Raw genomic sequence first — 20,116 nt, forward strand, 5'->3', positions numbered from 1 at the left:
ATATAGTACCTTAAAGTTTTGATTTCACCCAGGACATACATTCAAACACTTACTGACCACCAGGTGTAGCTGAAGCAAAGCAAAATACAGTGACAACATGAAACATGGAGGGCACTAGAATACTAGAATAACTATATAAAAGTAACTAACTAAAGTACATTTTACAGCAGTTCACATTCTCCTACACCTGATATCTGCTATAGGAAGGTTCTATAGTCCAACATGTAATCGTATTGTGTGTGTGTGTGTGTGTGTGTGTGTGTGTGTGTGTGTGTGTGTGTGTGTGTGCGTGCGTGCGTGTGTTGAGTGACACCTAGTGGCTTCCTTCAGGTTTGTTTTCCCACTCAGAAGTACAGAAGCATTAACCATAAGCCACACTGCAGTGTGGTATTTGAAAGATGTAAGAGGCCTTTTGCTGAGTATCCAAGATTACTGGCTTCCTGTGGGCTTTGGTATATAGATCTATCATCTATTTACTGTTTTTTTTTATTATACTATTGAAATAACAATGATAATAATAATTCATGCCATGGTTTTAATGAAGCTTTTGCAAAAGTTCAATGTAGAATATTTATTCCCTTTTCACATTTTCTCTGCATTCTGCTTGTATTCTTCTATAGGTGTCTGCAACTTCCTGTTAAATAAACACACTTTGTTTAAAGTTCTGTAGTAGTTTTTTTTGTTTGTTTTCCAACTATTACAGGTGTATTCACTGGGCGCCAACATCAACAGAACACTCTTTGAATAATTAATGAAGCCATCAACCGTTGCTCTTAATTAGTTTCACTGGAGTTTATAATTACACACAGGACAACTGGCTAATTATCATCATCTCCATTTTAAGAAAAAAGTATCTGATGAAAAACAGGCCAATACTTCAGAGTATCAGTGTAATAATCCCTCATGGTGTCTGAAAGTTAACTATCAGAGGTTAGTTGTTAACTGCACAGGCCACACACAGTTGTCCAGCAAAGTGTAACCCAATGTTATAAAAATAAATACATAGTTAGGCATTTACATTATATATTATCTTTCCTGACTTGTGTGTGTGATTGAGTATATGCTGTACACACAGACACTGGTGCAAGTATGAAGCTTATACTATGAATTTTTCTTGAGTTTACAAGAATGATGAGTCACAGACCAATAGTAACAGAGTAACAGAGTCATAGTAAAAGTAAAAGAGTCACAGAGTCACAGAGTAACAAAGTAAAAGAGTCACAGATGCCAGCATGACGACATTATGTCCTGCAAACATGCAAATACAAATAACACATAAACTCACGTATTCTCAAAATGTAGCATAGAGTCGAATTTTTGGAGTCGCCACATCAAATAAGTATCATGTGTGCAACTACTGGTAGGATTTCAGGAGTCAGTTATACGTCACCCTTTCCAAACCTTCCATACATTTCATTTCCATAAGATGAAGTAACGATCTTATACATAAGAACACTGCTTAACAAGCGGGTTTGTTTAGGCTGAATTCACACCAACAATAGCACTGCATCCTTATTCACTTTAATGAGAACACTTGGCCGGCACAGCAGTGGTATTAATTCATAGGGCTCTTGCAGAAAAAAGAATAAGAAAATAAATGAAAGAAAAAGCAGGGTCATCCAGTGAAAAGGTTCAACATGGCTTGACTTTTGCCACAGTGCAGTGCCAAAGCCAAAAATCTCACAAAGATGTATTTGAGTCCTTAGGTACAGTATATGAGATTAAAGGCATACAATCATACCTCTGTGCTGAAAATTATATATATATATAAAAGTATTTATGGGTTGTCAGTGTAATAAATGAAATAGTAAAATAGTAAATAAATAATAAATAGTTACTAAGTGTCATTGTGTTGTCTGATTTGTTGCACAGTAGCTGAAAACTAATTAAGCCCAAATACTGATATCAAACATAAACATTGTCCAGCACACAGTGTAACTAATTGAATACAATGTAAGTGGGGGATAATGATGACGACATTGTGGTGCAGAGCAAAAGCTGGTATCATTCTCCTTGTGTTTGACTTGTGCATAAAGTGGCTGTCAGAGGACAGAGCGCAGCAGAAGATAGTCATCTCTGGAACTGTGAGCCATGATATGTATCAGTGGTGGGAGGGTTTCGGTAAACTGATTGATCTTCTGCTCTTGAACCTGCATAAATTTCACCTGTTGCATCTGTTTGGAGTATTTTCTGATTATTTTGACGAATGAAGTTTAGATGATGACAGATGATTTTCACAGTTTTGTCTCTTTCTTCAGAGATAAATGAATTGTGACACTGCCTGAGGGCTTTTTGTATTTAGTCGCCATGTTGACAGATATGGCTAACAACAACTCACTGGTTGATAGTGAATTCTTAAGGCGAAAGATCAATTACCAGGTAATTTTAGTTCAGATTTTTGTATCCCTTTTCCTGTGCATCAACTTTTTGCTGATCACAACCTTTTTTATGAAGGATTTCTTCTACACGACCATGCGATACATCTTATTTGCTAATACATTACTGTCTGATTGTCTGATCTTAATTATAACAAATCTCATGCTCATCCTGAGCTATTTTCGTGTCACTATTCAGATGCAGTTGTGTCTTATTCTATTCACAGTGTCCTCTCTGTGTAATTTTGTCACACCAGTTACTCTGACAGCAATGACACTGGAGCGCTATGTAGCTGTTTGCATGCCCCTGCGCCATGGAGAGCTGTGCTCCACACGCAGAACTGTGCACTGCATCCTCATCATTTACGGCCTCAGCTCTGTGCCAGTCACTGTAACTCTTTCAGTTTTATTTGCATCTATCACACTGAGCTTTTACAAACAATACATGGTGTGTACAGTGGAGGCATTCCTTTTATACACTTGGCACAAACATCTTAGGTCAGGTATAAGTCAATTTTACTTCTTGATCATGTTTATTACTATTGTGTCCTCCTATATTAAAATAATGAAAGTGGCCAAAGCTGCATCAGGAGAGGATAAAAAGTCAACAAAGAAAGGGCTCAGAACAGTGGTTCTTCATTCTTTCCAGCTGCTCCTCTGTCTCATCCAGCTGTGGTGCCCATTTATAGAATCAGCTGTGTTTCAGATTAATGTTGTGTTATTTATCAATATCAGGTACTTTAATTACATTACTTTTTATCTTGCTCCAAGGTGCCTCAGTCCTCTCATTTATGGCCTCAGGGATGAAAAGTTTTTTCTTGCACTGAGACACTTTGCTCTCAGTGGCTTGTGCAAGAACAAATCATTTGACAAATTAAAACTATGACTCTGCCACAGAAACTACTGTTTATTTCATATGAATGCATCTTATTTATTGAAATTCTTACATTCAATTAGCAAGTCATCAGTGAATATGCCCCCAATTCAGTTTCTCACAGTGCCCTATTTCCTGTTATGAAGTGATACATATCTATGATAAATACAGTTTTAACATTGAGCACTACATTTTTACTGTCCATGGATCATATCATCATGTCCTTCACATCTGAAGAGCCAGCTGATGATCCACTATACAGTTTGTACCACATGAAGGACTCCTGTACCTTCATCTACAGGATGTGAGAATGACTTCCTGCTGCAGGTTTCTGGATTGATTAAGGTTTAAAATGATATTAAATTATTTTTCAGTCCTTGGCAAACCTAACCCAAAACTAAAGACTTTTGTCATTCAGCCATGGTCTGTTTTTATATTACTTGTATGGTTTGTTTGGTTTGTTTGTCATATGTGTTGTATGGTTCAATTAGAAAATGGAGCATCCCGGTGCACATTCATCAAAGGATGTGACTTTAAAATGTCAGAGTTGTTGTATGTGACATCTTTTGATACTCGATGATTATTCTGAGCTTTGTATCCCTAAACACCAAAAGCTGTCTGTACTAGCTGGATTAACTCTGTCTACCATCTTTGTCTATACAAATAAAATGATAGCATCTTTCTTGTCGAATCCGTCTTATTATTTCTTAGTATACGACTCCTTTTGAGTACACACTGCGTCACACTGTACCCAAGCCATCCTAAGCAAAACAGACACACAAATTGTGAAAGTGTTTTAATATTGGAGGAAAAATCTATACAGTAGGAAACTGAAATGAATTAGGTGTTGTGGTTGAAATTAATTCAAATCCACAATGCTATGTACAGAGGCTGGTTGAAACACAACACATCATGGCCAGTATATACAGTACATCCCTGTACAATCCATTTTTTCTTAGTGGATCTCTCCTCTGATCCATTTGACCACATGATTACATAAAACAATCATTTACTTTTTAAATTTATTTTGTTTGTTCATTTTTTTTTTTTTGGCTTATACCATTAGTTGATTGTTTTCAGTTGAGATACTGAGAGGAAACATGAGGGGCAAGAAAGAGGTGTGACATGGATATGACAAGGTCCCCTCAGTGAACTGGGGACGTTGCAGGTACATGGTGGACTTGACTACAGGCCTGGTGGCCACCACAGGATTTGATGTTTTAATGCAGGTCATATCCTGCCACTGTTTGTTGCTATAAACACAAAAATATCATGGATCAACGATTATGCAACGGCTTCTTCTATCTTAACTGATAGTTGGGCAGTTACGGTAAATAAGTTACAGGAAGGAAGAATATGTTACATGTTTTCAAATAATGTGTTGTTTTGGTGCTGGTTGCAGAATTGTGTGTGATTTCAATTTACAGTGTAAAATGATTAATTTAATGCAAGCATGTTGATACTTTTGATGACAAATCAATAGTTTTCCCAACTATTTTTTTTAAACTGTTGTGTCATCCATCTTCACTCACAGAGTTTAAATAATTAATGGGCCAATTAATTTAATGAGTTTCATGGGAGTTTATTTGCCTTACGTGCATAGCAACGTGAACAGCTCATTAACATCGCTGTTCTATTTGGAGTCTAAATCCACATGGAAAAAAACAGATCATGACTGCTGCTACCGTCAGTACAGTATTCCCTCACGATACCTCTGTTTCACCTGCTGCTAGTTGCTGTGGGCACAGACCAGACTGTGACAACAACCTAAAATTTGACTGCCAAACAAGAACATATGATTCAACACTGCTGTGCAAACTTTCAAAGAAGTTCTTCATGGACTCTAACTTTCATTTCTAGATAAGTGGCTGAGAAAATATGGCTAAACTCGGAGCCTGTTTACAACCTCTTGGGTTCGTTGCCCTGTTAAACACTGTGTGAACTCAATTTGTTTCCTTTACTCACTGATTTGTGAGAACAGATTAAGGAACAATCTGCTACAATATAAAACATAAAGCCTTTAAAGGATGTCAAACATAATATCTTGATTGTAAAACACAAAGTATATCGATATATCTCTACCAAAAAAAAGAAAGAAAGAAGTATTAATCCCATTTGATATGCCAGACAAGAACTTTGCATAATGTGTCGACTGAACACATCAGAATGGAAACACTGTTTAAAGCTGTTCAGAACACAGCTTGAAGGCCTCACTTGAAGGCTAAAGAGTAAAAAGGTGAATAGCTGGGAGCTGGGGCGAAGCAATATTGTGTTAAATATTGCATTTTCAGACAGTTTCACATACGTACCGTTACACTCATGTTCACATATAAAGTGACAGAAATAGTTGTATAAAGGCTGAAAAAAGAGCCATGTTACTAGCATTGCTAAAAATGAGACCCAAGTTGTAAAGATAAAATAAAATAATGTAATTTTCCTCAAAGTGGAATGATTACAGGAATTCAACAGTAGGGGTGGGGAGAGCGCTAGTCATTCTTTCGCACTTTAGGATTTGAGATTTATCAAAAACTCCTGCACATGCAGCTAAATGAAAAATTGTCAAATCTGCAGGGAATATATAACCTCATGATACTTAAAAATGCACATCCAATTTGCATTGTTTTAATGCAAATGCATTTCTAAATGTTTGGTGTTGTGTGATTTTTCCTGTTCAGTATTACTACAACTACCTCCACATACACAGAGCACATTATCAATAAGCTTCTAAGAATATTTTTGAAATTTCTGCATTACACTTACCAAAAATGTAGCATTTATTTATCAGTTATATACTGGAGACGCAAACAGTGTGCATATTTAATATGTACTTGTAAAGGTATAAGTTTTAATATCACATACTGGTAGTCATACCAAAAATGTGCCCTCTTACTCGCATAGCTGTACAGTTAGATTGTCTATAGCTGTTAAATTGCATGTATGTGGGAAAACGTATTTGGAGGAGACACATTCCAGCACATGATGATGTACCTATGGTTACTATAGCCTGTGACACGTGTTGGCAATGATGACACTGCTGTGACTACACCTTCATTTGATGTTCCCCTTGTGTAACATTTGCCCCTATAAAGTCTTCATGCAGAGCTGTTGCTCAAAAGTCTGCACAGAGCTCAGCAGGAGACATTCGTCAATGGAACTGTAGGCCACAGTTCCACGTTACTACAGGGATGGTTTGCTAAAATGAAAGATCTTATACCCTGTGACCTATTGATAAATTTCTGTCAAATTTATTTTACTTTTATGCCATTTGCTACTGATGTTTGTTGTTTCTTTTGCTTTTTTTCAATCCCAAATTCTAGTGGTTGCTACTTTGATTTCCTTCACATTGAACTGACTTCACCTATTCACCACAGGAAAGGCAGTTATCAGAATTTAAAACCTTGTGTATTTGGTTACGACTGAGAGATATATGGCTAACAACAACTCACTGACCGGTGGGGAACCCTCACTACGAAGCGTTAATTACAGGCTCATTTTGGTTCAGATTTTTGTATCCCTTTTCCTTTGCATCAATGTTTTGCTGATCACAATCTTTTTTATGAAGGATTTCTTCTACATGACCATGCGCTACATCTTATTTGCTATTACATTATTGTCTGATTGTCTGATCTTGATTACAACAAATTTCCTGCTCATCTTTAGCTATTTTCATTTGACCATGCAAATGTGGGTATGTCTCATTTTCTACTTTTTGTCATCTGTATACACATTTGTCACACCAGTTACTCTGACAGCGATGACCCTGGAACGCTATGTGGCCATTTGCATGCCCCTGCGCCATGGAGAGCTGTGCTCCACACGCAGCACTACGCACTGCATCCTCATCATTCACGGCCTCAGCTCTGTGCCCTGCATTGTTGTTCTCTCCATCTTCTTTGCATCAGCCTCTCTTAGCTTCTACAAACAATCCAGGGAATGCTCTGTGGAGATGTTCATCTTTTACACTTGGCAGGCTCATTTTAGGTCAGCTATAAATCAGTTCTACTTCTTGATGATGTGCTTAATCATTGTTTTCTCCTATGTTAAAATAATGAAAGTGGCCAAAGCTGCATCAGGAGAGAATAAAAAGTCAACTATGAAAGGGCTCAGAACAGTGGTTCTTCATGCTTTCCAGTTGCTGCTCTGTCTTATGCAGCTTTGGTGTCCATTCATAGAAAATGCTGTACTTCAGATTAATTTCATGTTATACATTAATGTCAGGTACTTTAATTACATTGCTTTTTATCTTGCTCCGAGATGTTTGAGCCCTCTCATTTACGGCCTTAGGGATGACAAGTTTTTTCTTGCACTGAAATACTACGCTTTCGGTGGCTTGTACAAGAAAGATTTTTTAACTTAACAAATTAGAGCTCTACTATTGCTACAGAAATGTTGCTACGTTCAACTACATGGTAAATGGTAAATGACCTCTCTGTGTAGGGTTGTTGATGCAATGCTAATCTTTTTTTTTTGTTGTAATTTTCCTTTGTCGTGTCCATTCGAATGACCTCTCACCCCTTTGTAAAATTGTATTTTTGTTATATCTGCTGTTACTTGTCTGATTTGCCTGTTGTATCTGTTATATGGTTCAATAAACAAAAAAGTACAAAAGTGCGAGATTCACAATTAAAGCCCCAGCTGAGGCTGGATACTCTCTTTTCTTGTATTCTTGCATCTCTGTTTGATTGAGATGACTGGATTCTTTAAGTCTTTGCTTTCATGTATGCTGATTATTATAGCATGAAAACTCATTAACAAATCATATCATGTCATTATAGTCTATATGTCCTCCTACTAAACACTGACTCTCTTCAGCACAGACTCTGGAAGGCCCCAGTACTGACATTATTAAGCAGATATAGTATGGTCAGATGTGACCATCCACATTAAAAACTGATTCCCCCTGACCACCGACCATTGACTAAATTTTGAGCACCACAGCAGTCCCTTCTGCACAACACATTTATTATTTCATGTCAGTCACTCAAACAGCATTCTCACAGTGGCCACACAGTTTTCTGTTCTTCTGCATTCATTTGTTGACCTGAGCTTGTCACTACACAAATGAAAAATCAAAGCTTCCACTTATAGTTAATAAGTTATGTGTAGTTACATCCTATATATAGAAGAATGACACTGGTCAAATAGCTGAAAATAAGAGCACAAGTATCAGATCTGTACATGGTATTTGCCAGTACCAGGAATGGCTATAAACCCAGCTGTAACCTTTGGTTCACTCTCACTTCCCTATCAACATGCTTTCCATGTCCCCAACAGGTTATTTGTAATATTTTGTGTATTTTTCCCATGAAAACTACTACACCACCATAATATTTGCTCAAGATGAAATCTTATCTGTGGGTAGATTTTATGATAACATTTCCATCACACCTGCTTAAAATGTGCATCTTGTAAGGATTCTTCAAACACAAAATGAACGGGCCTTTACAAAGCTGCATCATGAGAGAATGAAATGACAAAATGGAAATGGCTCAGAGGGGTTTCTCCAACTGTTTCTCTGTGTCATCCAGATGTGGTGTCCAGTCATAAAGGCTGCTGTGCTGTTGAATTTCCCGAAAACAAAGGCTGTTATTATCAAGTGACGCTCAGTCATATACGGCAGACTCCTAACAAATATCAATTTACTTATTTGTGAGACAATATGGTTGAATGGTAGGGTCTCAATAATCCAGTCTAAAGGCAGCAGTATACTCCAACAGAAGTTCTTGTCGGATGGTCCAACAGTTTTGGAAAAACCTACATCAAACAACTTTGCAAAACAGACAATCCTTCATTCATCATTCACACCAACGTCACACAGTGATTTTCCCGGTTTGAGGTGGTGAGAAAGTTGATAGGGTTTGAACCTCTCGCTCTACCTCGCTTTCATCATTCTAACTATTTCTGACGCTTTTTATGTTAACAACAGTTTTCATGTGTGCAACACTATGAATGTCTTGCAGCAAAGGCTGTGCTGCTTTCCCCATATTTAAACGAATATTGCATCTCTACTGCTGGATTTTCACCCCACCTTTGTATGCAGCTTGCAACATTTACAAACTATTTTCTTTCCAACATTACCAGTCGACATGTCTAACATTTGCCCTCCTACTTGCAAATTGCAAACCTTATGTACACAGTAATGCGTAATTGCTAGAGCAATTACCTTTGAGATATGTTGTTTGCAAAACGTGGTGATGACGACACTTTCATTTGATAGTCCCCTTGCATTATAGTTATAGGCTGGACAGAGCTCAGCAGAAGACATTCATTCATTCATTCATTGACTCCAGAGATGGTTTGGTAAACTGAGTCTTATGTCCTTTAACTTGTTGATATTTTTCTGTTTAATTTATTGTGGTACATGTGATACTACAATGATGTGTATAGTTCTTGTTTACATCAGTATAGATTTCACCTGTTGATGAAAATAGAAATTATTTAATCCGTTTTCCATAGAAAATCAGGACATCCGTTTTATACAAAGGTTTTGGATTATATTTCCAGACACGGTTTAGTCATAAATGAGTGTGTAAAACCTTTGTACATTTGGTCACAACAGAGAGCTATATGGCAGGCAATGACTCTTCAGTGTACAAGATCAATGATAAGGTTCTTTTAGTTCAGGTTTTTGTTGCACTTTTTCTTTGCATCAACTTTTTGCTGATCACAATTTTTTTTATGAAGGAGTTCTTCTACACAACCATGCGTTACATCCTATTTGCTATTACACTACTGTCTGACAGTCTGTTTTTATTTATGACAGATATCCTGCTAATTTTGAGCTATTTTCGCTTTACCATACAAATGTGGCTTTGCCTTATTATTTATATTGTTTTGTCTGTATACACATTTGTCACACCAGTTACTCTGACAGCAATGACCCTGGAGCGCTATGTGGCCATTTGCATGCCCCTGCGCCATGGAGAGCTGTGCTCCGCACGCAGCGCTCTGCACTGCATCCTCATTATTCACAGTCTCAGCTCTGTCCCCTGCATTGTTGTTCTCTCCATCTTCTTTGCATCTGCAACCCACAGCTTCTACACCCAGAGCAGAATATGCTCTGTGGAAATCTTCATCTTTCACACCTGGCAGGGTCATCTTAGGTCAACGATAAGTCAATTTTACTTCTTGATTATGTGTATCGCCATTGTGTTCTCTTACGTTAAAATAATGAAAGTGGCCAAAGCTGCATCAGGAGAGGAAAAAAAGTCAACATGGAAAGGGCTCAGAACAGTGGTTCTTCATGCTTTCCAGCTGCTCCTCTGTCTCATCCAGCTGTGGTGCCCATTCATGGAAGCTGCTGTGCTTCAGATTAATTTAATGTTGTTTATTAATGTCAGATACTTTAATTACATTACTTTTATTCTTGCCCCGAGATGTTTGAGTCCTCTCATTTATGGCCTCAGGGATGAAAAGTTTTTTCATGCACTGAAAAGCTGTGCTCTCTGTGGTTTGTACAAGAAACAATGATCAGATTTATTTGGATTGACAAATTAAAAGTCATGATGTTACGCTACTAAAACAACATGTGTGATTATATTGCACTGAAGAATATCCCATTCCCTGTCATTTGCTAACAATAAATCAAACTCAACAACACAGTCTCCTTCCACAATCATTGTTTATCATGTGTTAAAAGAGTCTTTGCTATACAAAAGGTCATGTCATCATACTAACATTTGAAACTAATTTAAAAATCATTTACTGTCTACAGTGACAACTGTCTTGAAAATAAATATTCTTTTGCTTCATATTTGTCATGTGTGCTTGTAATATTATAGTGCAGCCTCTGGATCCACAAATCCAATGCTCATTGAGATATTTTCTCAAACAATGTCCCCCTGCCATGAAGGTTAAAGACCAGAAAGGGCTACCACAGTTTCTGCCAGGCAGGCACTGCTACACAGCACCACCTTTCCACTGCAGGGATTGCTAGAGCCTTTTAAAGGTCCCATATTTTACACTTTTCCAGTGTTTTCATTGAATCCTTGATATCCATAAGAAGATATATTTGTGGTTTGAAATACCAAAAATCATGTCCATGTATGACAGCAAGAGTGGATTTACAAAATATACTTTGCCTGGGCAGCAGCTACAGCGACAAAGCTGTCAAACAACTTATCCTGTTTGCGGTGCTCTGACTACAGGCAGTAGATGTCATCTCTTAACTGTCAGTAAGCAAGTTTGGAGTCCACACACACAGCCATCATAATAGTTAGTTTTCAGTTCAAGTATAACACCAAAAATAAAATAACACAATTGACAAAACAGGAAACTTAAAATAGTAAGATAAGTAAGATGAGTTATTCAGTGAGTGGTAGAAGAATAGCATTAAAAAGATTAAAAGCTAAAAATATGATTGGAGAGGCTGAACAAAACACTAATAAGAGTTCTTAATAGAGGTCAAATAAAAATATAGCAGGTTTCAGGTAAACACTCAGAGAAACCAAATCCTGCAAGGTTGGATGGTGGGTCCAGGTGGCCTGTGCAGGGGGCATAGTAGAGTGTGGTCTTTTGTTACGACATCACAAAGTTATAGAAGTCCTGACAGCTTGTTTTAAGGCAGTTTCTGAGTATATGTTGTGTGCATATCTGCCTGGATTGAGCACTTTGATACTTTTACAGCATTTATAAAGCACCAAGGCCTCAAAATTGAAAGGGAAATCTCACTCTTCACAATATGGGACCTTTTAAAACAGCCTTTGTTACATAACATTCCTCACTTAGCCTGTCGGTGTACACATGTACACTTTAAACTCCGTCATCTCTCTACTGATGCAACTCCCTCTGCAGTACACACACTGACCTTTGGACAGTGTCTTAAATACAGTTTGCATACCTGTCACACAGCACGATCTATCTATCATTTATACATTTTATTCATTTTTGATACAATACAGTGGGAGGATAAGTGTAGGTTTAGAAATTTTAGAGTTAAGCATGTTAGCATTGTCATTATGAGCATGTAAGCATTCAGCTCAGATCACAGCTGTGTTGAGTACAGTCTCACAGAGCTGCTGCCATGGCTGTATTACTCATGTCTTGTTTTTACCACAACAGACCTGAAATGACTCTCAACCCAGTGCTTTCACTTGGCTGCAAACCACAACAGTGTGTATAATAGTATCTGCAGAGAAAATGAAATTCTGAGATGCCCAAACTTGACTCTCTTGGTGTTTCTTTGTATTCTCTGGTGGTCACATAGGTTTGCTGCAATAACACACCAGTAGAAGACCTACACATGACTCTCATGAGTTCACTCTAGAGACTCTCCAGCACTCCAGCACCAATTAGTTACAGTAACAGTTAAAGAGCAGTGACGACCATGTTTTTGTATAGTATGGCAGATATCAACTCAAGTTACATTTGGTGGTATTCTTGGATGTTCATGTCACTACTATAAAGTCATAATGCACTATCCTGCAGAAGGCAGCACAGAGCTCAGGAGGGCAGAATAATGTGCCTCAATGCCACGTTAATGCTGAGAGGATTTTGTAAATGTCTGTACTTGAACCATGTTCTTAATGCTTAAAATTTGCTTGACGTTGGACTTAAATAAGACTGTCATATTACTGTGTGTTGATATCACAAGGTATGTCATTTGACTTTTGGAAGTAAGTAAAATATTTTATATCGTATGGCAGATAACAAGTCAATGGGTGGTGGTGAGTCCTTGCAGTTCCAGTTGAATGACTGGGTCACTATAGTGCAGCTTCTGGTTTTGATTTTCCTTTGCATCAACTTTTTGCTCATTGCGACCTTTTTTTCAAAGGTCTACTTCTACACAACCATGCGTTACATCTTATTTGCTGTTACACTATTGTCTGATAGCTCGATATTAATCATGTCTAATAACCTGCTTATCTTGAGCTACTTTCGTTTCACCATGCAAATTGGCTTGTGTGTCATTATCTACATTCATTTGGTTCTTTGCACTTTTGTCACACCTGTTACTCTGACAGCAATGACATTGGAGCGCTATGTGGCCATTTGCATGCCCCTGCGCCATGGAGAGCTGTGCTCCACTCGCAATAGTATAAACTGTATCCTCATCATTCACAGCCTCAGCTCTGTGCCCTGCATTGTTGTTCTCTCCATGTTCTTTGCATCAGTACCACATAGCTTGTATACCCAATACAGCATATGCTCCATGGGCATGTTTGTGTTTCTCCGATGGCAGAATAATGTTAAATTAGCTGTATATCAGTGCTACTTTTTAATCATGACCGTCACCATCATTTTCTCCTACAGTAAAATAATGAAAGTGGTCAAAGCTGCAACAGGAGAGGATAAAAAGTCAACATGGAAAGGGCTGAGAACAGTGGCTCTTCATGGTTTTCAGCTGCTGCTCTGTCTCATCCAGTTGTGGTGCCCATTCATAGAAACTGCTGTACTTCAGATTAATTTAAAGTTATTTATTGATGTCAGGTACTTTAATTATATCATGTTTAATCTCACTCCAAGATGTCTGAGTCCTCTCATTTATGGCCTCAGGGATGACAAGTTTCTTCTTGCGCTGAAACGCAATGCCCCTTTTGGATTTCCCTGTGTAAAATGTATGAAAAATGTGTAGATCTCTGTTCTCTGAAAAATTGGCATCATGATCTGTCGCTATTATTTTTCATTACATGCTAACAGTTCATTATATACTCTTTTTCTTCATTCTTTGTTTCTTGTATTATGTAGTTATGTTGTCTTTGTTGTTAATTGTGTTTTGAGTGTTTCTTGTTTTCAGCTCTCTCTTGAAAGAAAAGATAATCTCAATGAGACTGCCTGATTATATAAAGATTAAATAAAAAAATGAAAACATAAAATATATCATTCTCCATCAAACTACATCATACACTTATTCGTCATTGTACAACATTATGAATAAATAAATAAATACATGGACAAATGCTGTGTTCGAGGGCAATATGTGATGGCTTTTGATCAAATAAATCAAATTTGGATGATAATTTAAACTACATACAATATTAACCTGAGTTGTGCAACATGATTTTAATTAACTGAATTTTGACCACTCTGCCACTCTGATGAGGGCCCTTGACTGGCATTGTAGTTTTTAGTATTTTTTGGGTACATTGTTGTCAGGTTTCTACAGTGGTACATAACTGATGCACATTTTCTTTTCAAATTAATAAGGCTTTGGTACAGTATAGGAAATCATAGGAGATCATAGGAGATAGTTGTGGCATGCCAATATCAGTATATACAGTATGATTAAACAAATCCATATTAATGGCTCTGTATTAATATTGTGAAAAGACTGAAAAGGTCTGTCAAAAGCTCAGGGTCTAGGATCAGCAGATACTTATCAATCAGACAAACCTCCCAAATCTCATGTCTGATGAGATAGCACCACAAGTGTGTGGTATGTCTTGTGTCATTGTGTGTTAAGTGGTTGTTCTGTTCCTTGCTGTCATTCTATTTGCTCTGTGTCGTCATCTAGTCAGCTATAAATCAGTTTTACCTCTTGATGATGTTTTGCACAATAGTTTTTTCCAGAGGGTGATGATTGCTGGTGGCAAGCTGTGAGAACGCCAAAAAGCCAACCATGCTGCTTCTTTAAACAATTAAACATATTCATGAATTTGTTCTAGGGGATAAATAAAGTATCCATCTATCTAAACATAAAGATCAACTTTATATCCCCACTTACTGACTTTCTCCCAGGAAACAATAATCTCACTTCACTCTTACATTCAGATATTAGAAAAGAAATACAAAACCTCCTTGGCAGAGAATGAATAATTAAAAGAGAAAACACATGCACTCGAAAATCACAGCAGGAAATTTTATTTGGGCATCATTGGTTTACAACAAAGAAATAAGGCAAATAAACCAACTGCTTTTGTTACCAAACTTCTGTATGAAAGATAAACTGGGGTTGCTTATATACTGACATTGTTCAAAACTGAGTTTAAATGCATTTGGCTAAGGTGTATGTAAACTTCTGACTTCAACTGTATATATTGGATATTTTGTTGACTGTGTTATTATCCACACAATTCATATCTTAATGATGAATATTTTATTATAATAAGCTGAATGAATTGATTGAAAAACAATGACTGTAGGCAGCAAAGTACTTTCTGGTATGTTCTGTGAACTGGACATAATTCAGTTTTGTCTCATGGACCACTTCATAAAACAGTTTATTGTTAGTGGTGACCGGGGAGCAAGGAAGTTACTATTATATACACGAGTCAGCTTTAGAAAATTTTACAGTGGGCAAGAGCATTTTACGTTAAAACGCTGCATCATGATTGGTTAATTTACAAGGTAGGCGGACTTAACGTACGAAGAACACTGGGAGCGAAAAGCAGACAGGAGGTATGGAAGAGATGCCACGGAAGCTCTCAAATGAAGGTAAGCAACATCCGGTAAATCCCTCAACACTTAGATGAGAAGTATTAATGTAGGTTTTGATAGTTTTTGACAAATATGGTCTGCATATGTGTCTAACATCGAAGATAGCCAGCCTCAAGCCACATGTGGCTATGAACTAACATTAGCTAACTTTTACTGCAGCGCGGACTAATTAGTGGAGAATCACCTTAAGTTATACCGGTAGCCTCTAAGGCTACACCCTCTGAAAGACAGTATTACGGCCCGAGGTCACGGCTTCCTTGTGGGTTTTTATGAGGTTGACCTCCAGCGAGCGCTGCCGAAATACTGTCTTTCATCTGGCTCAAGTTTAAAGGGTCTTCCCTCTGCAGACATGCCCGCATAATGTTAATAACATGCAGTTTGGGCAAAACCATGCAGTTCTTTGCATGCTGTACAAATTCTATTCTATCTATTCTATAATGGCGTATTAGACTGTTTCTGCATACTGTGGGCCTTAAACGGTCCTGGAGTTAAATAAATTGGTTATGTCTGGAATGCTGGGTCTCCTGTGGATCCATTGAGCCTAATTTTACTCATGTGTTCTCATCTTAGTCCTTGTATTTTGGGGTCTACAGTTCAAGAGTGAGAGTAAAATGCAGCCGAAAATCAAAACATGGAGGTTCGGGCATCTGATTAGATGACATCAGCCAGGTGGACGAGCTAAGTGGTGATGACAGCACTGAGGTAAGCAGAGTTTCACTGTGTGTTATTTTTGGATGCTGTAGTCTTTAAAGTCATCATACACAGCCCTCTCTAAGAAGGCTACACAGAAATCAGCAGATGACAATAGCCTTTAAACAAAATGGAGGGTTTGGTAAGCAGCTGTCTTTAAGTCTTTAACGTAGCGTCTGAACAATTCAGATGCACTTTGATCATTTTGCAAAAATAATCTAATTTTGTATTGGCAGACATGTTACATAATGACACTTGACTGGATTTTTGGTAGTGCCTCAAAAAAGTGTGTGAAGACATATGAAGACATGGCTGCTAACAACTCATTAGCTGGTGATGATTTCTTGCTGCGAAAGGTCAGGTTCATTGTTCTACAGACACTGATGATGATTTTTCTTTTCATCAACTTGTTGCTCATCATAACCTTTTTTAAAAAGGAGTATTTCTACACAACTGCTCGCTACATCCTATTTGCTGTTTCTTTACTGTCAGATAGTTTCTTGTTGTTTATGTCTGATATCCTTCTCATCTTCACCCATTTTCATATTACTATTCAAGTTTGGTTGTGTATCATTATCTTTGTTGTGGTACTTGTGTATGTTACAGTCACGCCAGTTACTCTGGCAGCAATGACCCTGGAGCGCTATGTGGCCATTTGCATGCCCCTGCGCCATGGAGAGCTGAGCTCTACACGTAATACAATGAACTGTATCCTCATCATTCATGGCATCAGCTCTGTGCCCTGCATTGTTATTCTCTCCACCTTCTTTGTATCAGCTTCACTTAGCTTCTACACAAAATGTCAGTTCTGTTCAGTAGAGGTGTTTATGTTTTACATATGGCAGCATAATCTTAGGTCAGCTGTATACCAATTCCAGTTTTTGATTATGAGCATCATCATTGTTTTCTCTTATATTAAAATAATGAAAGTGGCCAGAGCTGCATCAGGAGAAGATAAAAAGTCATCAAAGAAAGGGCTGAGAACAGTGGTTCTTCATGGTTTTCAGCTGCTGCTCTGTCTCATCCAGCTGTGGTGCCCGTTCATAGAAAGTGCTTTGTTTCAATTTAACTTAAGTTTATATGAAATTGTCAGGTACTTAAATTTCTTATTTTTTTATCTTGCACCGAGATGTCTGAGTCCTCTCATCTATGGCCTCAGAGATGAAGTTTTTTTTCAAGCACTGAAACACTATGCCTCCTTTGGCTTGTATAAAAGAAATCATATTTGACAAATTAGATTAACATTTAATCACATTCTGTGTCCATTCTGTATTTTTCTATGTCTACTGTGGATGTTGAACTGGTCTTAATAGGCTGTGCTCACGGATACTGATCCAGCAGGCCTGTGAGTTTTTTCGACAGAAAACCACAGTGTTAGTGATGATGGATCAGTATCAGGTCTTACATGACATCATAATGAGTAATAATAATCAGTGAGATCATTGGCAGCCGTCAGTCATGAAGTGTCTTTTTTTTTTTACATAGTTCAGAACAGTTATAGCTTAATATGGAAAATGCAGCATGTAATTCTCTAGTACACATCACTGTGTTCATGCTGTTTAGTCCATATTGCTGATTAGACTGGATAATGTTACTGTCAGTCCTGTAGTGACACATGTAATATGGATACTTGTTTGTGAACTTTGTCAATTCACACTGTAGTCAAAACTCTTCAAGTAGGAATTTAATTGAGCTAGAGGGATTGAGGATTGTTGGTGTTGGCGTTCATATTTTTAAGTCAATGCTTCTTTGCTTCATGGTATAAATTAGGGATCAACTGATTATGGGCCTGAGCGATTTACTGTTTCCGTGATTTCCACCGTGGAACTGTATGTTATTGTAACTATAATGACAAATGTCCAAGACGCTTGCCCCCTCCGTAGAGGCGCTACTTTTGGATAAGCTCCTATTGTTTGTATTACAGGACTTCAACTTATCAGCATTTGGGTGAAATTGTCTCTTTACACAATGCTCATAAAAAAATGGGGGTCTCTGTATACACAAAGCACTTATAACACTTGGTTATTATTTTGCATGCAAGTACCTTCAGAAGGTGAAATTCTTGAACTTATATGTAAAAATTGGGAAAATAATTGTACAGGGTTAATTAACATCAGCTAGTTAGAGGGAGGAGCTAAGTGATGAGCAATGAGATGAGCAAAGTTTCATTTTGTGTTATTTTTAGATGCTGTAGTCTTTAAAGTTATCGTGCACAGCCCTCTCTCAGAAAGCTGCACAGAGCTCAGCAGAAGACATTAATCTTTAAACAACATGGAGGGTTTGGTAAACTGCTGTCTTTAACACGGCATTCAAGTAATTCAGATGAACTTTGATCATTTTGCAAAAAGAATCTAATTTTGTAGTGACAGACATGTTACATAATGACACTTAAGTGGATTTTCGGTAGTGCCTCAGAAAAGTGTGTGTTTGCTTAGAAAACATATGAAGACATATGGCTGCTAACAACTCATTGACTGGTGATGATTTGTTGCTCCTAACGGTGCAGTTCGTTGTTGTGCAGTCACTGGTGATGATTTTTCTTTTCATCAACTTGTTGCTCATCATAACCTTTTTTAAAAAGGAGTATTTCTACACAACTGCTCGCTACATCCTATTTGCTGTTACTTTACTGTCAGATAGTTTGTTGTTATTCATGGCGGATATCCTTCTCATCTTCAACCATTTTCGTATTACCATTCAAGTTTGGTTATGCATCATTATCTCTGTTTTGATACTTGTGTATGTAACAGTCACACCAGTTACTCTGGCAGCAATGACCCTGGAGCGCTACGTGGCCATTTGCATGCCCCTGCGCCATGGAGAGCTGAGCTCTACACGTAATACAATGAACTGTATCCTCATCATTCATGGCATCAGCTCTGTGCCCTGCATTCTTATTCTCTCCACCTTCTTTGCATCAGCATCTCTAAGCTTCTACACAAAATATCAGATATGTGTAGCTGAGTTATTAATGTTTTACATATGGCAGCATAATCTTAGGTCAGCTGTATATCAATTCCAGTTTTTGATTATGAGCATCATCATTGTTTTCTCTTATATTAAAATAATGAAAGTGGCCAGAGCTGCATCAGGAGATGATAAAAAGTCATCAAAGAAAGGGCTGAGAACAGTGGTTCTTCATGGTTTTCAGCTGCTGCTCTGTCTCATCCAGCTGTGGTGCCCGTTCATTGAAAGTGCTTTTTTTCATATTAACTTAAGTTTATATGAAATTATGAGGTACTTAGATTTCTTACTGTTTTATCTTGCACCGAGATGTCTGAGTCCTCTCATTTATGGCCTCAGAGATGAAGTTTTTTTTCAAGCACTGAAATACATTGCCTCCTTTGGCTTGTATAAACAAAATCTTATTGACAAAATGAATTAACAGTTAATCACACTCTGTGACCATTCTGTATTTTTCCATCACAACTGTGGATGTTGAACTGGTCTTAATGGGCTGTGCTCATGGATAATGAGCCAGCAGGCCTCAGGGGCTTTTTCCACAAAACCACAGTATCAGTGATGATGGATCAGTATCAGGTCTTACATGACATCATAATGAGTAATGATAATCATTGAGGTGCTTGGCAGCCATCAGTCAAGTTTTGATTAATAGTGTGCACAGTTATAGCTTAATATGGAAAATGCAACCTTGTAATTTAACTCTAGTACACATCCCTGTGTTCATGTAGTTGAGTCCGTATTGCTGATTAGACTTATTATTAACTGGACAACGTTAGTGTCAGTCCTGTAGATGCATGTAATATGGATACTTGTTTGTGAAGTTTGTCAATGTACGCTG

General features: G+C 37.7%; 6 protein-coding genes across 6 annotated transcripts; all 6 read left to right on the plus strand.

The window, feature by feature from the left end:
• Nucleotides 1-2,319: 2,319 nt before the first annotated feature.
• Nucleotides 2,320-3,261, plus strand: LOC111232251 (growth hormone secretagogue receptor type 1-like). Its single transcript, XM_022759695.1, has one exon. The coding sequence runs from the start codon at nucleotides 2,320-2,322 to the stop codon at nucleotides 3,259-3,261; it is 942 nt and encodes a 313-aa protein (XP_022615416.1).
• A 3,415-nt stretch (nucleotides 3,262-6,676) lies between these two features.
• Nucleotides 6,677-7,606, plus strand: LOC111232252 (growth hormone secretagogue receptor type 1-like). Its single transcript, XM_022759696.1, has one exon. It carries the CDS (start codon nucleotides 6,677-6,679, stop codon nucleotides 7,604-7,606), a length of 930 nt encoding a protein of 309 aa, XP_022615417.1.
• Nucleotides 7,607-9,816: 2,210 nt separating this feature from the next.
• On the plus strand, nucleotides 9,817-10,746 carry LOC111232254 (growth hormone secretagogue receptor type 1-like). Its single transcript, XM_022759697.1, is given in 1 exon segment — nucleotides 9,817-10,746. A coding segment is annotated over 1 exon segment (930 nt).
• A 2,140-nt stretch (nucleotides 10,747-12,886) lies between these two features.
• LOC111232255 (green-sensitive opsin-like) lies at nucleotides 12,887-13,822 on the plus strand. Its single transcript, XM_022759698.1, has one exon. It carries the CDS (start codon nucleotides 12,887-12,889, stop codon nucleotides 13,820-13,822), a length of 936 nt encoding a protein of 311 aa, XP_022615419.1.
• A 2,800-nt stretch (nucleotides 13,823-16,622) lies between these two features.
• Nucleotides 16,623-17,543, plus strand: LOC111232256 (mu-type opioid receptor-like). Its single transcript, XM_022759699.1, has one exon. It carries the CDS (start codon nucleotides 16,623-16,625, stop codon nucleotides 17,541-17,543), a length of 921 nt encoding a protein of 306 aa, XP_022615420.1.
• Nucleotides 17,544-18,766: 1,223 nt separating this feature from the next.
• Nucleotides 18,767-19,699, plus strand: LOC111232257 (mu-type opioid receptor-like). The gene has a single exon (XM_022759701.1). The coding sequence runs from the start codon at nucleotides 18,767-18,769 to the stop codon at nucleotides 19,697-19,699; it is 933 nt and encodes a 310-aa protein (XP_022615422.1).
• Nucleotides 19,700-20,116: the final 417 nt, after the last annotated feature.

The sequence above is a fragment of the Seriola dumerili genome, unplaced genomic scaffold, assembly GCF_002260705.1.
Source record: "Seriola dumerili isolate Sdu_G_001 unplaced genomic scaffold, Sdu_1.0 BDQW01000330.1, whole genome shotgun sequence".
NCBI lineage: Eukaryota > Metazoa > Chordata > Actinopteri > Carangiformes > Carangidae > Seriola > Seriola dumerili.

Excerpts from the sequence above, each read along its gene's own strand:
- LOC111232251 (XM_022759695.1), top strand. The coding sequence starts at position 2,320 with ATGGCTAACAACAACTCACTGGTTGATAGTGAATTCTTAAGGCGAAAG.
- LOC111232252 (XM_022759696.1), top strand. The coding sequence starts at position 6,677 with ATGGCTAACAACAACTCACTGACCGGTGGGGAACCCTCACTACGAAGC.
- LOC111232255 (XM_022759698.1), top strand. The coding sequence starts at position 12,887 with ATGGCAGATAACAAGTCAATGGGTGGTGGTGAGTCCTTGCAGTTCCAG.
- LOC111232256 (XM_022759699.1), top strand. The coding sequence starts at position 16,623 with ATGGCTGCTAACAACTCATTAGCTGGTGATGATTTCTTGCTGCGAAAG.
- LOC111232257 (XM_022759701.1), top strand. The coding sequence starts at position 18,767 with ATGGCTGCTAACAACTCATTGACTGGTGATGATTTGTTGCTCCTAACG.